At 43.4% G+C, this 21,384-nt stretch overlaps 1 protein-coding gene across 1 annotated transcript in view; it reads right to left on the reverse strand.

Moving 5' to 3' along the window:
• The window catches only part of TRAF3 (TNF receptor-associated factor 3), a 63,954-nt gene that overhangs the window by 27,806 nt on the left and 14,764 nt on the right, over positions 1 to 21,384 (reverse strand). Inside the window, exons 3-6 of the mRNA XM_012647129.1 lie at positions 7,683 to 7,944; positions 6,264 to 6,315; positions 2,980 to 3,084; positions 2,202 to 2,369 (exon numbers count right to left, since the gene is read on the reverse strand). Coding sequence (XP_012502583.1) covers positions 2,202 to 2,369; positions 2,980 to 3,084; positions 6,264 to 6,315; positions 7,683 to 7,927 — 570 coding nt within the window. The 5' untranslated portion in view covers positions 7,928 to 7,944. The remainder of the gene's footprint in view (positions 1 to 2,201; positions 2,370 to 2,979; positions 3,085 to 6,263; positions 6,316 to 7,682; positions 7,945 to 21,384) is intronic.

Below are 21,384 nucleotides of genomic sequence, written 5' to 3' on the forward strand. Positions count from 1 at the left end.
CATTATATATTACAAAGTAATAATAAGAGAAATAAAGTGCACAATAAATGCATTGTGCTTGAATCAGCCCAAAACCACCCCCCTCAGCCCCCATCTGTGGAAAAATTATCTTCCATGAAACCAGTCCCTGGTGCCAAAAAGGTTGGGGACCGCTGCTTTAGTTGAAAACTTCAAGACCCAGATCGAATCAAAGCCAAAGGCTTCAACAAAGCCTTCCCTGACCCTATCAGGCTAAGTTAGCGGGTCCTTCACTGCTGTATGCTATTCACCGTGCAAGTCACAGCACTTCCCATGCTGCAACAGATTTAACTTTGTATGTGACTATGACCTGAGAAGAGAGACCCCAATTTATTCTTGTGTGCACCCTAAGCAACTAGCACAGGGCCTACCACCCAACAGGCACTCAACTAACGTTTTGTGAATCCATGTTCTACGCTGGTGTTTTAGAACCCCTTTACACCTTGTCCGCTGTTCAGTCAGTGACTTACATGGTGTTTAGCTGACATGCTCTACAACTCCTTCTCAAACAAAAATTAATTGCTGGATTCTATTCTGCAAATAAAGGTAATTGATTTTTGCAAGAAGCAAAGTCTAAGTCTGATAGCAATATACCAACAGGCATAAGGCCTTAAGTACTGTTCATTAGGTATGTGTCTCATTCATTGGAATTTAACTACTGGAGGAATTATTCGATCATGACAAGTACTACTGCGGTTTCTCAAAGGGGAGGACACAGCTCTTAAGAGTTCTTAATAACTGGAAAGGTCTATAGTATCATACAAAAAAAGATTTCACAATGGAAGAAAGTCACAGGCACAGGAAAGTTATAGGAAGGTAAACATGGAAATTATAAACAAGAATATGTCTCCTTTCATCAAGAAAAGTAAAGAAAACTTTCCCCAGATTTTGGTAATTAAGAGCTCCAGAATATCCAACAGGAATTCGACAGTGGCCCTCACACCCTGGCTGCGCTTCCTTGGTCTCTTCCCTTTCACCATGCTGCCAAGTCCAGAGAGCCCGTGCCCAGGCCCCGTGAACACTGGCCCTCCCCTCCAGTCCCAGGGCCCCAAGGACATGAGTTCACACGTGTCTGCAGCCTGGACCACTCCTGCACCCGTTCTCCCCTCAAGCTTGCTATCCTATGCTGAGCCCCACCTTGGCAGGATGCCCTGGTTCGTCACAAGTGCTGGTGTCATCCTTCCTGCACACCCCACATTCCAACCACTAGCCAATCCTACTGCTCCATGCTCAGGCGCACCCAGTACCACTGCCCTTCCTCCAGCACCACCACCTGGCCTGGTGCTCTCCTCCTGCCCGCTTGCCACTTCTGCTCCAGGACACTAGTGCCCTGCCCTCACCCTCTGGCTGGCTGCCCCCACCACCTTTGCATCTCCCATGTTCCCTGCAGTTCCTGAAACCCACGGCCAAGGTAGTTCCACCTCAGAGCCTGTGTGCTCCTGCACTGCCCTGACTGCCTCTGAGAAGCCGGCCTCCATCACCCTCTTCCCCTGATGCCAGTTGACTTCTTCTTCACAGGACTTATCACTACCTGGCACTATACGTTTGTCATTTATCTCTTCCCCCTAGATAGTGAGCCGCACCACTGAATCCCCAGCTCCTGGAATGGTGTCTGGCACATAGTACCTTATGTACTTAGTAAATGTTTATCCCATGAATGCGCCCTCAACATCTCTCCTTTCCTCTTTAATTTACACAGAAGTGATACGATTCCAACACACACACACACACAATATAGAACCGTGCCAAAATAACTGAGGTATGAAAACACTCTAAGTTCTCATCTCTCCCCAGGATAGACAGCTGCATTTTGATGCTGCAGAATAAATTAGCCTATTGTAAGCGATGATTATGTTATAGAGCTGTAAAAAGATCAGGCAATCCATCAAAATTCTGAGGCCATTCCCTGGGACAAGTTAAAAATTCTACCTTTTTGAATAATTATTCTTCATTTTTTTGACACCTCAAATAATATTCAATCAAGGCAATGGAAAATGTTAATTACATAAATCAAAATAGGCAAAACAAATAAAGCCTAACTATGAAATCAAGTCAGATGAAAATTGCTATTTATGCCTATCTTTTCTCTGAATTCTTGTTAGAACATTCGTTTGGAAAGTGGTTCTGCGCAGCAATCACATCTGAAGTGAGCAGAAGGCAGGTGAAACAGGAAGGCACCGCACCTGCAATGTGATCATGGGGACTTGGCTTTTGCAGTGACTACACGTGGCCTCCCGGTATTTGCAGGCCTTTTCCACGTGATCACGCAGGTCTTTTCTCAAGACTTTTTCTTTGCAGTCAGCACGCACACACGGAAGCTCCTCAAACTGGCAATCATTTTTTAAGTGCACCTGTAAGACAAACCATTAAAAGTTCTTAATTAACAAAAAAATTCAACCTGAAATACCACATTCTAACCTCTATGCAGTAAAATTCTACAGAAATGTTTCTGCCCTGCCTTCTTCATGGCAAAGAGTGACAAATATGCCAAGAGACACTGAATTTCATGTTCTATTCAGTGATTACTCAAACTATACTGCTGTTGAAGAATTAAGTCAGTTGTCCCCCTTGGATAAATAGATAGATAACTATCCGCTAACAACTTTGTTGTATTCTAATTCAAATATCTTTCTAGGATAAAATATGATACTGACCAAAAAAAAGTAGAATTTTATGGTACAAAAAGGTTTCAATGGGCCTTCCAAAATTAAAATCGAATTCAAATTTCTCTCTATTCTAAATAGAGTGTTTAAAAACCAGTTGCCAATTATGTTGTAAAAATAACATTTTATACTCAAGTGGCTTTGACTGCTCCATGTTTGGTTGGGTTTGGAAAGATTAATGGTCTTAATCTAAACATGGTCTTAAGGTGCCACACCACACCGACCAGCTCCTCCACTGGGCATGGTAAGGGGCTCTGTTCCTTCATGTGTAGGCCTCTGTTGCCACTTTGGTACTTACCAACAGATGTCCCAGCGTTAACTGTTCTGCACAACCTCTGCTTTCATTCCGACAATAGATCTGAAGAGCCAGAATCTCTCTCTTGCAGCAATTATCCTTAAACACCTGAAATTGAAAGATCATTATTTTAGAGGATTAATATTTCTTAATCTCCACATGCTGCTACTTTGGACAAGGCAAAACCACTTTAAAAAAATCAAGAGAGCAACTCTTAAGTGGACCTCAGAAAGCATTAAGGACCATCTTAATTTCCACAAGTAGAATGAAAAAGCTGCCCCCACTAAGAGACACAATTTAAATAATATAACCTTAACTATTATCTTTTATTAGTTAAGCCAAAAGAAAATGAATTATATTGAATAATTAAAGATTACTCTGGAGAATCTAAACATTTTCAATTAACTTTGGCATAAGCTCAGGACAGGGGCAGAGGAAGACTAAGTTCATACTCTGACTCTGTAGACTTCCGAGAGCCAGCACCGAGAAGGTGGCCACAGTGGTATGCCTCCCCACCAGAGGACAAGGGCAGAATCTCATGCAACTCCACACACTTTTTATATCACTTGCTAGGAAAACGGACAAACTACTGTAAAATACTGTATTTTGGGGATAATGTGTAAAACTTTCATTTTGGTTCCTTCTAAAGTTATGCTGTTATAACTTGTTTTTCACCAAAAAGAAAAGTATTAGCCTACTATTGGGAAAAAAAAACCTCTTTTAAATACATATAGCAAAGAATGAAGTTAATCTAATAATGAAAATGTTTCCTTTTAAAAATGAAAACCTTCCTGCCTTTCTTTATTTTTCCCTTAGAAAACAAATATTCTCACTCTTTCTAACAATACAATCTACAATATCTTATTCTTCGGGCATTTCTAAGAAACTCCCACCTGTTAACACTCTGGAACAGTGGAAAAACAGGACGTTTTATGCGCCTTCCTCAACTCCACGCAAAGAAATAGAATCAACAGCTGTTAAGAGTTAAAAATAAACTAATTTGGACTCAAAGCTAATCCTTTATAAACATGACTTTTTTAAAAGATCATGACTTAAGGTACCAAAGTCAACATAACAGATATTTCTAACCAGTAAGAAACAGGCTTCCTTTTTGTCCATTAAGTTCCTTGAGTCATTTGAGTTGAACTCTCCAATAAAAAAAATTGACTGAAAACATCAGAATACTAAAAGCACAGAATTTTAGAGTTGAAAAGGACTCAGATTATTTACTCTACATGTCCCTTTTTATAGATGAGGACTGGAGGCCTCACATCCCTCAGTGACCTTGTGAGGTGTGTATCTAGGTCACCTGGGGCCCAAATATTAATAGCTCCACTCTTCCCATGAGGGTCCACGCCTTTAGCCCATCTCATCAATGATTCTTTAACAGAACTAGTTTTTCTTCAGCCACCAATGTCATTGAAAAATAGGGACAATAATTCTAAATAATGAAACAAAGATACTAAAAAAATCATTCTAGCTGATTGTTTCAAACTTCTCTCTGAGTCACAATTGTTAGATACATGTTAACAAGTTAGCATCATATGCTGAAATAAAAAAACAAAAAACAAGTTAGCACGGTACATGTTAAGGTAAGGATTTTTGTTTTTGTTGGTTTGAGACAGACTCTCACTCTGTTGCCCAAGCTAGAGTGCCATGGTGTCTGTCTAGCTCACAGCAACCTCAAATTCCTGACCTTGAGTGATCCTCCTGCCTCAGCCTCCCAGGCTGCTAGGATTTACAGGCATGAGCCACCATGCCCGGGCTGCTTTTCTTAATAATAATAATAGCAGGCAGTCCTAGTGTGGTGGTTCATGCCTGTAATCCTAGCACTCTGGGAGGCTGAGATGGGAGGATCCTTTGAGCTCAGGAGTTTGAGACCAGCCTCAGCAAGAGTGAGACCCCATCTCTACCAAAAATAGAAAGAAATTATCTGGACAGCTAAAAATATATACAGAAAAAATTAGCTGGGCATGGTGGTGTATGCCTGTAGTCCCAGCTACTCGGGAGACTGAGGCGGGAGGATCCTTTGAGTTCAGGAGTTTGAGACCAGCCTCAGCAAGAGTGAGACCTTGTCTCCACCAAACATAGAAAGAAATTATCTGGACAGCTAAAAATATATACAGAAAAAATTAGCCGGGCATGGTGGCACATGCCTTTAGTCCCAGCTACTCGGGAGGCTGAGGCGGGAGGATCGCTTGAGCCCAGGAGTTTGAGGTTGCTGTGAGCTAGGCTCACGCCACGGCACTCTAGCCCAGGCAACAGTGCAAGACTCTGTCTCAAAACTAATAATAATAATAACAATAATAATAGCAGGTAAATGCTAAGGAAGAAGAGGTACATGGAGAAGTGACCAATTCCATCTCTAACTCTTCCAGAGCAGGTTACATCAGATGCCCTTGTCCCCTGGCAGCCCAGGGGCACCTTGTGCCAGAAACCCTCAAATCACTGTACTCACCTGGGCTGTCCTGATCAACAAACCCGACCTACAAAATGCTTTAGACAGGAAAACCCCAGAGGAAGAATTTTATTGTACAATTTAATGACCTACATTTAAAAATTGTTAGGTTCATTAATCAAAATATTGGAACCACACATTTTTTACTGATATTTTAAGAATGAATTGTTTCAAACTACAAGTGTGCCTGGCAGGGTTTGGCAGCACGTGGGTGACGACCTGTCAGAGACAACACGAGAGGGGACGAGCCCCGGGAAGGAAGCTGGCGGGTGAGTTTTCAGAAGCTCACGCTCTGAGTGTGCAGTGACACCCATGGACTCTCACTGGTGCACACACACCGAGGGGGAAAGAGAAGGGACTAATCACACTGGAAGTTTAATGACTTCACGGTATTACAGGGGGTGGGAGGGCAAGAGAGAACAAATTCAAATGAACCCCTCAGACTAGCACATGTCTGAAGGTAAAATCTAGTGTAAGAGTTGAGTATCAGCTGTCTGGGATAAAGACCCACAGCGACAGAAGTGACCTAACCAGAACAGCCCTGCAACGGACAGGCATCTGGGCATTTACTCACATCAACTCACTGATGCCCGACACCACCTCCAGGGGGTCTTAGCAGGTGAAGCACCTCGCAGAGCTCATGCAGCAGAGCAGCAGCCAAGTGGACCTTACCCTGCCATCTGCCCAGGTGACCTGTCTCAGAGCCTGCTCCATCAGTCATCAAAACTGAGGTAAAACCGAGCGTCAGAGTGCTGAATGCAAACTATGTGAAAAGCATTACCCAGCTTAGAACATCTGACAAAATGACTTATTAAAAACCCAAGAATACCTTATCTTTAATGATGCTTTCTTGACACGCTGTACATTTTGGACTTGAGGAGCTGAAGGGAAACACACAACAATGACATTAGATGAGTCCCTTTCTCACCAGAACTCACGGAACCACTCGCTGTACCGTCCGGTCTGCTCTGCGGCTTACAGCAACCAGCAGAGCTTCAGGGTGCCATGGTGAATTTGGTTCAAACATGAAGCCATAGGAGAAAAAGGCTGCATTTTTTAAAATAGTAATTTTTCAAAAGGAAGTTATCAAGTAGAACAGTTTAGTTCAGTCCCTCTTGGAAAGCCCCTTTTGATTAACGTAAAAGTGAAATTTTATTTCAGAAACCAAAACTAGCTATCTGCCGAGGACCTCCTCAGTGTGAGCATCCAGTTTATTAAAAGAGCCTTTAAATGCTCTTGCTTTTTAAAAACAGCCAGTCCTTCCTCCCTCGGGGTCCACTCCTCCCCCCAGATCCACCATATCCCCAGGGTCCGACCTCTCCCCCCACCACGAGTAGGCCTGTCCCAGCCCAGAGGTGCAGTGGGTCTTGTGTGAAAGGAAATCAGGTGCTCTGAGGCTTCTGAGCTGTTACCAAGCTCAACTCAAGCCTTACTCCACCCACAAGCAGGCAGAGGTGAGTTGGCTGTTTGGGATAAGTGGGTTGAGACCACAGAGGGAAGTACTGAGAGGAGTGCGAGGGTGATGATGGTGGATGACAGGGAGGGAGGCTGGCTGCTATACTCAGCCTGGGGCCTGGGGCAGCTCAGGCCAAGTAGGGACCAGGAGGAGGAGCTGGCAAGCCTTCCCAGGCTGAGGTGCCCTGGCAGCAGCACCTGAGTTGAGTGGGTCCTGCAGTAACCCAGTGCCCAGCATGATGCCCAGAACATACAAAATATCTGTGACATGAATAAAGATGCTTTCTTAGCAGTGTTATTTTTGCTGTAAAACTCCAGCCTGTCTTTGTGATTATACAATGGCATCAATACTCAGCCAATGAGGGCTTCCACAGGCCTGGTGCACATTCCTTGAGTACTTGCTACATAAGCATGGATTTGGATTGGATTTCTGCTTAGGTAGGGACTTACCCAATCCTTCACACAACCAGGGGACACACTAAGGCTCCATGGACACAGTGGGCAACACCATTAGGGAGACACAAGAGATGAGTGGGGAGGAGAGGAACAACAGTCTGCAGGACGGGAGGAGGGATGTGGGGCAGGGGGGCCAGGCTTGGGCCAGAGATACACAGGGGGAATGCTATTGTATTTCCCTAGCAATTCACAAACTGGGCTCTGAGACTGTCATATACTTCTTTAGGGCTTTAAACCTTTAGAGGTTTATATTTCAGAGAAATAAATAAACAGGTGGAAGAGTGAGGACAACTGGCCGGAGCCAGGCTGCCCACAGCAAGCCCGTGAGGATGCCTACCTCAGCAAGGCAGCCATGCAGGTCTCGCAGAACCGGTGACCACACTCGGTCTGCTTCGGGTTGCACAGCACCAGGCGGCACTTCTCACACTTGTACTTGTCCTCCACAGCCTTCACAAACTTTTCTTTGTAACCTCCTTGTTCAGGGACGAAAACTGATGTCCCAGCGCTGCGGTCAGGATGCAGCTTTAGCGGTGGGTTAGCCTGCAGAGGGCCAGGGGAGTCCATCTTTTTACTTGACTCCATTTTAGGAAAGAGAAATTCTGTTGGGAAAAAAAACAATACGGGAGTAGAGTGCCATCACATCTTCCCACGCGAGGAAGTAACAAACACAGCTCTGAGAAAGCAGAAGTGCCCGAGAGACGTGGTGTTTTAAGTAACACACAAGAATCCTTCCCAACTTTAATTTGTGTTGGGAACAAAACATGATCAAATATGCTTCCCTCCTTTCTACTTTACCCAAACATCCCTATTAACATTACTATCCAAACAAAAACTTCCTTACAGGTATACTTAATAAATTGTACTTTCGAAGTTCTTTAGAATACATGTAACACCACTCTGCTGTGTCATGACTTCAAATTCTATCCATCATTCTGGTATTTGGGCCACAGCAATGGCCATTTTCAGCCAATTTTATTTCTTACTTAACTTCTGTGGATGACAACACAGTTTAGGTGGCCCTGTCCAACTCTGACAGCACTGTAGTCAGGTCTGTGGTCAGAACAGCATCTCATTCACACAGCAGCACTTACTGCAATGGATGTGCTTCCAGACCACAAGCACTACTCTTCATGGGGTGAAACCCCACAAGTGTGTGCCCACTGTACCTGAGGCACTTGGCTTCTGATGTCCACCCTTGTTTTACCAACTCTGCAACACCCTGAGCCAGCACTCTGCACTGCAGAGCCTTGGGGTGGGCCTGCCGTGGACCTACAGGGCACTTTCACACAAGTCTGCGAGGAGCGTGTGACGGAGGCCTGGCTCCCCTTTGTACCTGAGGCGGCTCAGGTTCAGGTAGGTACCAATGTGCCCAGGGACATGGCATTGGATGGGGTCTCCTGTGCCCTCGCCTGGGCAGGCTCTCCTATTACACCTGGTTACAAGTTACTCTGCAAGGACATCTGCTTCCCACTTGCAAGTTCCCATCAACAGGTAAAGTAAGCAGATCCTAGAAACAAGCCACCAAGATCCCGGCATGAGCAGCTTTGCCAGCTGAGACCTCGAGTTCAGGAAAATGAAAATAATATAAAGGAGTTGAATAAAGTTCTTGAAGAAACGTTAGCATTAATAAAAATTATGCCATGCATTAACAAATATACGTTAATAAACTGACTAATCATCCTAAATATTTGCTAACACTTACCTAAAGCACAAATTAAGTGTTTCCAGATAATACTATAAAGGCTGGTTTCTCTTTTTTTTAGTTCCTGGATATTGCTCAACGAATGTGCACTTTTTTTTTTTAAGAGATGGGGTCTTGCTCTGTCGCCCCAGCGGGAGTGCAGTGGCTATCCACAAGGCACGACCATTGCATACTACAGCCTTAAACTCCTGGGCTCAAGCAATCCTATTGCTTCATCTCCCAAGTAGCACAGAGTGTATACTTTTACAATAAAAAAACACATTTTGAATGCTGGACAGCGTGAAGGCTGATTTGTACACAGTGAACTTTCTCAGGCAAGTGTTTACCTAGTTCCTTGCGACCCATCTCTACAAAGCCTCTGCCGGGCAGCTCCGTCAAGGACAGCTCTATCCTTCAGGTTCAGCCTACACACCCCCAGCCGTCAGTAGCCCCCAGTCAGTTCTGTACCCCCATGTGCCCTGGTAAGGAAGCAGGGGGACTGTGAAGGGGGGTTGGGACCAAGAGTGAACCAGGCGCAGAATCCTCAGAGAAGACCCACTCCCCCAATGTCTGACACAAGTCACCTCCACACTATGGGACTTTTCTCGCGTGCACGTTCCTGCCTCCGCGCCGCCTCCATCCTTTCCCACAACAGGATAATGCATCTGCTGAATGGACAGAGGAAGTTTCTTTCAAAACTCACCAGTTCCCTCAAAAATACAATGTGTTCCTGCCCAATCGATCTATTTTTGCTACTTACAAAAGAAAGTGCCAAATTCTTTCTACTCCCGAGGTCCTGGGAGGCAGGTGCCGGGTGGGCCTGCTCCTTCCGAGCCCTGTTCTCGCGCCGCCTCTTGCTGCCTTTAGGAGTGGTTCACAGTCAGGAACGCATAGGAACGAACGTCGGCAGCAGAACATTTGACAGACTGATGAACTGGTGTTCTAGCCACACTTGGGTTAGCTTTAATAAAATAGAACATTACTGTGGCAAAGCGTGGGAGCCTCATAGGAAATCCGCTTACTTGTAAAAACAAAAAAAGTTTTCAAAATGACCTGAGAAGCTAGTGACTCTTCATTTACAAACCTGATCAGAATTTTGTCCATTATGACGCTAACCAATCTTTCCCAGCCCAGCAGGAAAGGGCCCTGTGTACACCTGTTGGCAGTGCCCACCAGCCCCAGCCCTCTGCCCCCTCAGATGCTCTAGGTTGGCCCCGATTCCAGCCCCGCCTCTGCGGAGCCTGCCCACCCACCTGCAGGCCAGCCTCCACCTTCTCAAGGAGGCTGCCTGGCCCAGCCCTCTCTCCCAACTCCCCTGGCCTGCTCTGAGCTTTTCCCATGGCATTTCCTGCTGCTAAGACTGCACATTTATGATGTATTATCTCTCTCCCTTCAGAAGAATGCTTCCTGTGGACACAAGTTTTGATCTGTTTTGTCGGCACAAACTCCAGGTCCCTAGAATAGTGCTTGACCGGTAGAAGGTGCTCCATACACATTTCTTGAGTTAACAAATAAACAGAAAGATAAAGTCCAAACCACTCAGACCAAACTGTATTTCTGTGACAAACCAACTCTTCCAGAAGAAGACCACTCTTCAGCTTTTGGAGCTGATCTTGTAACTTCATGCCCTTAAAAACCCTACTTACATTGTAAGATATTTACAACTTCAGTTTAGTATTTTATCCTATGGTGCTTAGGAAGCCATGTGTTCAACAAACAGTTTTTGATGAAAAATGTTTGGTTCTTGGGAGGTAAATTCCTACTTCCAATATGAGGGACAATGGATTTAAGATTAAGCCAATGATAGATAATCCATGTTCACATCCTTATAACATGTCATACTCTATATAAACAAGTGAAGAATATAGCCTCAGATCCTTTGTTTTTATAGAATACTGAAGAAAGGGGAACAGATACAAAGGATGTTCCAAGCACATAAATGAGAAACCTCACAGCAATCCTGTCCTGAAGAGCACAGGAAAACCCCAAACCTGCAGGTTTGCCAGGACTTACTCTGTGATGCAGGGCCCTGACGTGGGCATCTCTGCAACATGAGCCACTGTGGTTCTCTCACAGCCCCACCCAGGTCCCCCTGCATCTCGTCCCATGCACGGCCCATCTCTGAGCTGAGTCACTAGTCAGAGAGCAGCCTTCAGAGGAGGGAGGAGGCCCTACAGTGCTTAGGCAACAGCAACAGGAAAAACATCAGACCTCCTTTGCCTAATATTTACCAGTGAGGGGAATAAGCATAAAATCCATCTGAATGCGAAACGTCCAGAACAGGCAAATCCATAGAGACAGAAAGTTAACTAGTGGTTATCGGGGACTAGGGGATGGGGAAGGGGGAGGAATGACTGCTAATGGGCACAGGATTTCTTGTTGGGGTGAAGAGAATGTTCTGGAATTACATAGTGGTGATGGCTGCACAATTCTGTGAATAGACTAAAAAACAACAAATTGTATACTTTAAAGGGGTAAATTTTATGGTATGTGAATTATATCTCAATTTGAAATCTAAACAAAGAATACAACGAAGTTATTGTTCAAAATGCTTCCATTTAGGTTTGGCTAACTTGTGATATTTATATAGATATACAGTGTCACATTCTTCAAAATGTTACACTTTTAACCAGAAACTGGATCATGCCAGATGCTGTGGACAATACCTGAGATATGAGAGGCATGATGAGATTTTCATTTTTACTCTAACGGTATATGGGCTCAGAGAAAAAACAAACAGTTCAGACATGAGGGTATGAAGTAAAGAAAATAAGTAGCAGATTTCCCCAACTGCAACTGCCCAGAAGTAGACAAGCCGTTCTGGTGTTCAGTGTGACCATGCAGACATCCAGAAATGGCCAATGCACATAGGAGAAAATATATCTTTTTTTCACCTACAGGCAAACTGTCAAAAATGAAAATTAAGCTATAGTTTTCTTTTGTTACCAACAACATTTCCTAGGCATTTTTCCATATGAACATATAAAAATCTATCTTAATATTTTCAAGGGATGCACAGCACTCTACTGTATGGTTCACCATAATTTATATGACCAGTTCTACTTAGGGAGAGTTAGGCTGTTTTTGATGTTTTGCTATTACAGACAATTCTGAAGTGCACATTCTTGCTCATGTATCTTTGTACATATTGGCCAGCATATAGTATTAATAACAGAACTGCTGGGTCAAAGATGATGCGTATTTTAAAATATAATCACTGCCAACCTGCAATTCATTCATTCATTTATTTTAGAGAGAGTCTTGCTTTGTCACCCTGGCTAGAGTGCAGTGGCATCATCATAGTTCACTGCAACCTCAAACTCCTGGATTTAAGTGATCCTCCTGTCTCAGCCTCTCGAATAGCTGGGACTACAGGTGGGTGCTACGACGCCCTGCTAATTTTTCTATTTTTAGTAGAGAAAGAGTCTCGCTCTTGCTCAGGCTGATCTTGAACTTCTGACCTCAAGTGATCCTCCGGCCTCAGCCTCCCAGAGTGCCAGGATTACAGGTATGAGCCGCCACGCCCAGCCCAACCTGCCTTTTTAAAAGGTGTGTCAATGTATACTTCCTCCAATGGCTATTAAACTATTAAACAAATATTTTCTGGTGATGTTTCCCACTTTATTTTCTGGAGTATGCTGCTGGCCACACTGTTGTCCAGTGCCATGGCTCTCCTTGTGGGTGCCTGTTTCCAAGGGGGCCCAGAGCAGGGCACAGGCACAGATACTCCAGTGCCCCCACCAGGCCCTTCTGCACCATGCCGAGCAGATTCTGCAAGAGCTTCTTGCCCAAACAACTCCTTGTTGTTTCAACACCTACACTGGGCATCTACGATGTACATGGTTCTGTGCCTAGCACATCAGGGGACCTGGAAGGAAGGAGACTGTCCCTGCCCTTAAAGAATTTTCAGGGAGTCATGAGGAAGGTGAAGAAGGAGCACCCTAGAGTCAGTAACTGTGATGAGGAGCAGAACATGAGAAACACCAACCCAAAGGTACAAAGGGCTGCAGATCGTCAGAAGAGGAAGCAACCACCTCTGCTAAGGGGCAATCCAGGGCTTCCTGAGTTGGACTTGTGGCATAATTTCAATTCTAGCAGAGGAAGAGAAGAAAGAGGCCAGCAGACACAGCACTGCCAGGTGCCTATGAAGGGGAACTTGGGTTGGGCTATCACTGTAGAAGAGACTCATGGCTGAGCAGTGCCAGGGCAGGATAGGGCATCTGGTTTTGAGCAGGTCTCGGTGGGACTGCCAGCCTGGTGTCCCTTCCCTGATGCAGATCCTTGAGTATAGCATTTATACTCAGCCTCACTTTTTCACATGAAAAGGAGATACTATACCTAAATCTCACAGAATTATCAGGCATCTCTGAAACAGTATCTGTAGAATCCTTCTGCAAACTCCACAGCACTGTATATGCAGAAGACCCAACCTCCTACCAAGTGCATCAGGAGGCCTGACAAGGATCGGGCTGGTTCCTCATCTTGGATGGCTCAAAGCCTTTCTTCAAAAAGCCCCTTCTTGGCCAGGTGCAGTGGCTCATGCCTATAATCCCAGCACTTTGAGAGGCTGAGGCAAGAGAATTGCTTGAGCCCAGGAGTTTAAGATCAGCCTGGGCAACATAAAAAGACCCTGTTTCTACAAAAAATTAAAAAATTAGCTGGGTGTGGTGGTGCACACCTGTAGTCCTAGCTACACAGGAGGCTGAGGCAGGAGGATCCCTCGAGCTCAGGAGTTTGAGGCTGTAGTGAGCTATGATGACACCACCACGCTCTAGCCCGGGCAACACAGTGAGACCTCGTCTCCAAAAAATAGCCCCTTCTTGACAATTGGACAAGAAAAGGCATCCATATTGGAAAGGAAGATGTAAAACTTTCTATTTTCAAATGACATGATCCTATATAGAGAAAATCCTAAGGAATCAACTAAAAACTAGTTTAATAAATTTGTTCAGCAAGATTGAAGGATGCAAAATTAATATATAAAAATCAATTGTGCTGGGCAAGGTGGCTCCCCGCTGTAATCCTAGCACTCTGGGAGGCCAACGTAGGAGGATCGCTTGAGGTCAGGAGTTCCAGACCAGCCTGAGCAAGAGTGAGACTCCATCTCTACAAAAATACAAAAAAATTAGTAGGGCATGGTGGCACACACCGTAGTCCCAGCTACCCTGAAGGCTGAGGCAGGAGGATCCCTTGAGCCCAGGAGTTTGAGGTTGCTGTGAGCCATGATCACACTGCACTCTACCTGGCGTGACAGAGGGAGACTCTGTCTCAAAAAAAAAAATTAACAATCCATTTATAATAGCATCAAAAAGAATAATATTCAGCAAAAAATGTAACAAAAGCAGCACAAGATGTATACACTGAAAATTACAAAACACTTGAAAGAAATTACAGATCTAAATAAATGGAAAGACATCCTATGTCCATGGATTGGAAGACTAAACATTGGTAAGATAGTAACACTACTAAAATTGATCTACAGATCTATCTCAATCTCTACAACCCCAGATGTTTGTTTTTGTTTTTTGCAGAAATTAATAAGATGACCTTAAAGTTCATATGTAAATGTAAGGGACCTGGAACAGACAATCTTGAAAAAGAAGAAAGTTGGAGGACTCTCACTTTGTGCTTTTAAAACTTACTACAAAACTAAGTGATCAAGACACTATGGTGCTGGTATAAGGAGAGACATACAGATCAACAGAATAGAATTCAGAGCCCAGAAATAAACCCTTACATCATTTATAGTCACAGCTGATTTTTCAAAAGGGTTTCAAAACCAAGCAATGGGGAAAGAATAGTGAGCGATCTCACTGCTGTTACAGAACAGAGAAGGCTCTGTTGGTGGGTGCTCTCATCACAGTTGCCAGAAGGGCGGAGCTGGTGGTCACTCCGAGTATTGCTTCAGGGAGGACAGGCAGGTGAGTTCTAAGACCTCCCTATCTGTGATCTGTTCTTGCTTTTCAAAAATGTGTGAGGTGATATGTGACACATAAAAAAGATCATGTGCTATAATTATGACAAGAAAACAAACCCTAGAACCCAGCACCCACTTGACAGTCAGCAACCACCTGTGTGCTCCTTCCTTAGTCCATCTTCCCGCCTCTCTCCAAAAGCAATCAGCCAGAACTTTGTGTTTATACTTCTCCTGCTAGCATATATCTTTATTTCTTAAATAATAGTTTCCTGTTTTTTTACTCCATAAAAATGACATTGTACCAGTCCTCTCCCGCTAGCACTATAAATATTCACCCCTATTTGTTGTGTATAGATATACTTCATTCATTTTTGCTGCTGTATTAATCATGTACTTATCCATTTTCTTATCAAACCATTTCCAGTTTTTGCTATTGTCAACGGTCTGCTCTGAACACTCTGACATCTCTTCTGGGGCACTCGTCCAAGTTTCTCTAGGCTATATATCCGAGATCAGGGGATCGGGGATTAGCAAGCTACACACAGCCTGTGGGCGAAATCTAGCCAGCAGCCTATTTCTCTAAGGCACTTGACCTAGGAATGCTTTTTAGATTTTTAAAGTGTTATAAAAATAAACAAAATAAGACTACATGACAAAGAGTATATTTGGTCCACACAGCCTAGGATATTTACTCTCTTGCCCTTAACAGAAAGAGCTTGCTGATCCCTGACTTGGACTCTGCATCTAGAGAGCACAGAGGAATTGCTGTACACAGGTTGCATGAATGGCCAAATGGATAAGAGGGTGCCGAACCGCTCTCCACAGCAGGTAACAACAAATACTCCCAGCAGCAGCACGAGGGTTTCTGTTAATCCACACTCTCACCACACTTACAACCTAACAGGTACAGTGGCCGCTTCTCCCCTCATCCTGATTATTAGAAAGGTTTGCCATCGTTCCATGTGCTCATGGGCCACTTGTTTCTCCTTCTGTGAAATGACTGTGTCTCCTTGTCATTTTTTCAATTGGGTTATCATCTTTTACGATATTGATTTGTAGGGATTCTTCATATATTTTGACTGCTAATCCTTTATTAGTTGTATGTATTATAAATGTCTTCTCCTAATTCAGGGATTGACTTTATTTATGGAGTCTTATAATGAAGAGAAACTCTCAGTTTTAATGTAGTAGAATTTATCCTTATATTGTCCTTTTAAAAATGTTCAGATTAGCTCGTGGGTGATGATGAAAAAGGGACAACCCAGCATATATAGAAAAACAGAAAGCAGCTTTAATTCTACCACAGAATCATTTTCAAAAGGAGGTTATTCTGTTCAAATAAGACTAGCAAATGAGCTACTATATCAAACTGACAAACCTTGCTCAAGGAAAATATTCTTCCTAAAGAAAAGGAAATGACATGGCGGCTGGGCGCAGTGGTTCGTGTCTGTAATCCTACCACTTTGGGAGGCTGAGGCAGGAGTATCGCTTGAGGCCAGTATTTTGAGACCAGCCTGAGCAAGAAGTGAGACCTTGTATATACAAAAAATTAAAAAATTAGCCATGCTTGGTGGTGCATGCCTGTAGTGCCAGCTACTTGGGAGGCTGAGGCAGGAGGATCACTTGAGCCCAAGAGGTTGGGCTTGAGGTTGCAGTGAGCTTTGATGCCACTGCACTCTAGCCTGGGCAACAGAGTGAGACCCTGTCTCCAAAAAAAAAAAGAAATGACACAAGCCCTGAGCAGCACTTAGTAGGCAGCCCTGTGACCTTCTATATGCCTAGAGATGGCTGTCACAGGACTTAACTGGCTCCAAGGAAAGCTTCAACCAATGGACAAGCAGTCTCAGGTATACCGACAATACTCAACTCCACCAGCCACTAGCTGCCACTAAGAGAAGCCCCTTCTGATTTGAAGTGTAAGAATCACCTCATCACCTCCTGAAACAACTAGAACAATAGCAATGATGTAGTTGAGTCTTAAAACAGGACACAAATACCTACCTATTGTGTCCTAAGGAAAAGGAGTTTTGGGTTTAGGAAAACCATCACTGGAGGCAAACTTCTCACAATCAACTCAGAGGTGGACTGTAACAATCATTCTTCATGCTGGACATGAACTTGGAGTATCACCTTCAGACCAAAGCAAAGTCATGCAGGAGGAGAAACCACTGAGGGAATCTGCTCCAGGTTCCCTCCCACCTATGTAATAGGGAGGGCGAAAACCTCAAGGTCACCAAAGGAAACAACATTCCTGTGTATAGGACCAAGTTTCCAACAGCAGAGAGGGCAGTCTTTACTAACATGCCCTCAACCCAACAGGCACACCACAAACACCGACAACGATAATTCACCGTTATCTTTTATGATATTTGCCCTCGTGAACCATCTTAAATCCTTCTGGAATTAGGTGGGGTGTGCATAAATTAGGCAAACTCAAATTGGTCATAATGTTAGGAAGAGATTCGAGAGTGATGTCCACAAAAATGGCTGAGTAAGGAACTGCAAGAGTTCATCCTTCAATATATGCAAAAAAAAAACTGGCGAAAGCTGTCAGAATCAAGTTTTTCTGAACTCTGGAAACTAACCCAAAACCTGCAGCAATCAGAGGAACGCTTAATAGAGAGAAACCAGCTAAATCGTAGTATGAACGGTGGACTCTATGGCATTTTAACTTACCCTGGTCCCACCCCTCGCAGCAGTGTCCTGGAAGGTAACAGGCTGCGATCACGGTGCAAGCACTGCACCAGAGGGAGCAGAACAGGCCTCACACGCACAGAATTGCAACTGTTTGTTCTGACCTTTCTGGTGGCTCCCCGCAAGACTGGCTCAAGGTACTTGCCTTCACCTCACCAAGCCTGGAACTCTCCCAGTGCTGAGGCAGCTACTGGGGGCAGGAAGGAGGGAGTCACTGAAAACATTTATGGGCATGTGTATTTGAGGGGGCTGGGGATGGGGGAGCCATGAAAACGTTTTGGCACCAGAGAGGAAGGGTCATGGTTGCACAACACTGTGAATGTACTAAGTGCCACTGAACTGTTCACTTTAAAATGGTTAATTTTATGTTATGTACATTGTGCCTCAATTTTTTAAAAAATTACTGTTACAAAAAACCCACCATAACCACTTCACAGCTACTAGGATGGCTAAAACAATAACAAAAAAGTAAAATTACAAGTGTCGGCGAGGATCTGGAGAAACTGGAAACTTCATACATTGCTGGTGGGAATGTAAAATGGTACAGCTGTTGTGGAAACAGTCTGGCAGCTCAAAAAATTAAACATAGAATGACCATGAGCCAGAAACTCATTCCTACGTATATACCCAAGAGAAATGAAAACATATGTTCACACAAAAACTTGTACACAAATGTTCACAGCAGCATTATTCATAATAGCCCAAAAGTAGAAACAGCCCAAACATCCATCATCTGGTGAATGGATAAACAAAATGTGGTGTATCCACAAATTAAAATATTACTTAACCATAAAAAGGAATTAAGTACTGACATATGCCACAACATGGATAAATCTTGCAAACATTATGCTAAGAGATAAGTCAGAAACAAAAGGCCACATGTTATGATTCCAAATATATGAAATGTCCAGAATAGGCAAATGCATAGACAGAGAAAGGAGATTAGTGGTTGCCAGAGGCTGGGGCAAGGGAAGAATGGGGAGCGCTTAGTGGCTTTGGGGTTTCTTTTTGGGGTGATGAAATGTTCTATAATTAGACAGCGGTAATGGTTGCGTAACCTTGTGAATTTACACAAAGACACTGAACTGTACACTTTAAATAGTTTAAATGATGACTTTTATGTTATGTGAATTTTATCTCAATAAGAAAATGATCAAAACAAATTTTTAGTGAAAAAAAAAAGTTAAAGGGGGTGAGACATCGAGATCCCTCTCCCATCACCCACAGCTTGGTAACCACTCCTCACCCCTGCCACCAACATGGAAACAATGGCTACCACACTCAGCCTGACGCAGCACAATTCTGTCTATCCATACTTACATCCAAAGCATTTCATATCACTGTAAGTATTTTAATAGGAAAATTAAAAGTAGACAGGAGTAAAGATACTAGAAGCCAATCAAAAGCTAAGTTTGAGGAGGTAACATTTTAAACTAAATGCAGAGAATCAGGAGAAATAAGTGGCCAAGAGGACGACTGCCAACATCAAACATGGACCACACTACACTGACTGAAGGCAGACAGCAAACAGGCATCCGATGGAGTCAGCCGCTTCCTGTTCCCAGACTGGAACAACACCACAAGTAGAGATACAAAAGCAAGGCCATTATTCACAGGCCCCCCCAAACTAAAAACCATTATAAATAGAAAGTTCCTAAAATTAAAAGGCTAAATTTTTAAAAAAATATCTGTGATGCTTGCCAGGTCCCTGTAGTTGCAGCTACTCAGGCTGAGGCAGGAAGATTGCTTGAGCCTAGGAGTTTGAGTCCAGCGTGAGCAACACAGCAAGACACTGACTCTGAAAAAATTTATTTTTTATTTTTAAATTTATGTAACATGGATGAACCTTGAGATCTAAAAAATGTTTTAAATGAAACATCCATGATGATAATTTCTAATCTCTGACTGTATCTGGTCGTTCATACTGAGCTGTGGACAGGCCAGGAATGATCTATGTGTTCCACCTAGGGCTTCTAGGCTAATCACCAGAAATGGCAAGAAATAAGTGAAGTTACATCTTTGGAACCACCCCAAAATGAAGGATTGTGGAAACTTCTGATTAGATTTCTTAATTGAAATATAAATACCTTTATTTCACTTGTTTATACATGGGTACGAAAATAGTTAAATCTTATCTGTATCTTAAAATTTAGATGTGACAATTATAAGTTAATGAAAGTTCTACAACATTTATAACAATTATTGTGTTGATGAAGAAAAATTATGCAAATTTAGTCAAATGCATTAAAGATGATGTTTGAGGCAACTTTTAGGGACTTGCTAACTAATGTTTAACATCCTGACTTGGGGAAGCAACTTAGAGGTTACAAGGCCCAGATACTGAACAGTGGCTTGTACCTCTGGAGAGCACGTCTGCCACACAAGGTGGGAACCTGGGGCCACTGCCAATACCTCACCTTCCCAGCCTTGCTAAGCATCAGGTTTGGGAAGAGAATGCTTGCTTCTACACAAAGAAAAATGTATTGCTGAACAGTAACAAAAGATCCACTTAGCAAAGAAAGTGCACAGGAAATTACAATAAAGGGGAAATTGTGTGACTGAAAATGGTACTTAAGCCACTTTGAGGACCGAAAGAGAAGCCAGAAATTACCAGAAAGCAGCAGCCTTGGAGCTGGTGTTCTGGATAGTGTCTGGAATTATTAGTTCTAGAAATTTTATTCTGCAGTTTCCTTTAAGCAGAATATTACCCTATTATATTACTTATTGTTTGCTACATTTTTTAGGCATGAATTTACTATATTTTGGGGTCCTATTTTTTATCCAAGTGAATGACACCTCTAATTATTTGAGAGGATAGTTTTCAGTCAGCTACTCAGGAAGCCCCTCACTTACAGCTGAGGCATATGTGTACTTAGAAACACACCAGAGTCACGGTGGATTCCTTTCACTTTCCTCCATGCCTCCATGACTCTGATTTATTTTATGTCCCCTACTTCTATTATATTTAAGTTCAGCTACATTTCAATTAGAGTTTAAAAACTGGAAATAAAACTATATCTGCTGACAAAAGAGTGCTCCAAGAACTGGAAAGCCCGGGGAAAACCAAAACAGGGAAGCATCAGATAAACAAAGGCAATGGCTCCTGCCAGCAAGAAAGTACCAAACATGACACATGTAGAAAAACAGCTCAGCATCAAGCCCAACAGGGAAATTAAGTCTCATCCAAGTGATGCCAATAAAAGAAGAAAGTCAAAGGTCATAGACAGGTATGCCCTGTTGATAAAGATACTTTCTGGAAATCCATATGTATGCAAACATTTTAGCATGCTGACTCTTCCATGATCCCTAATATCGAATATTCCGCTGTGGGAGAGGCCCCACGGCTAATGCACTAGAGACTAGTAGATTCTTATCCAAAAAAATAGGCAAACCATAATCACATATTAAAAGCCCTCTTAGGAGAGGGAGGGAGAGGAAGACAGAGAGACACAAACCAACTGACCCAGGCAGATGGCTGGAAAAGAACCTGAGTAAACCACAGTATAATGCACGGTCTTAAAACCTTTAAGAAAACAATAGCCATTTGGGGCCCAGCACTGTCAATATCCCTTGGTTCGTATGATTTCGGATTTTTAAAAAGCATTCATTCAGTACTTACTATATGCAAAGATACTATGCCTCTCCTGGCCCAGGGCCAGAGTCCTGCCATCTGGACAGGAAGCAGAGAGAGGAGCTGAGGGCTCAGTCCACTCAAGGAGCCACAAGAGCAGGCAGCACCTTTGGAGG

This window comes from Propithecus coquereli, unplaced genomic scaffold (assembly GCF_000956105.1).
Source record: "Propithecus coquereli isolate 6110/MARCELLA unplaced genomic scaffold, Pcoq_1.0 Scaffold256, whole genome shotgun sequence".
In the NCBI taxonomy this organism is placed as follows: Eukaryota; Metazoa; Chordata; class Mammalia; order Primates; family Indriidae; genus Propithecus; species Propithecus coquereli.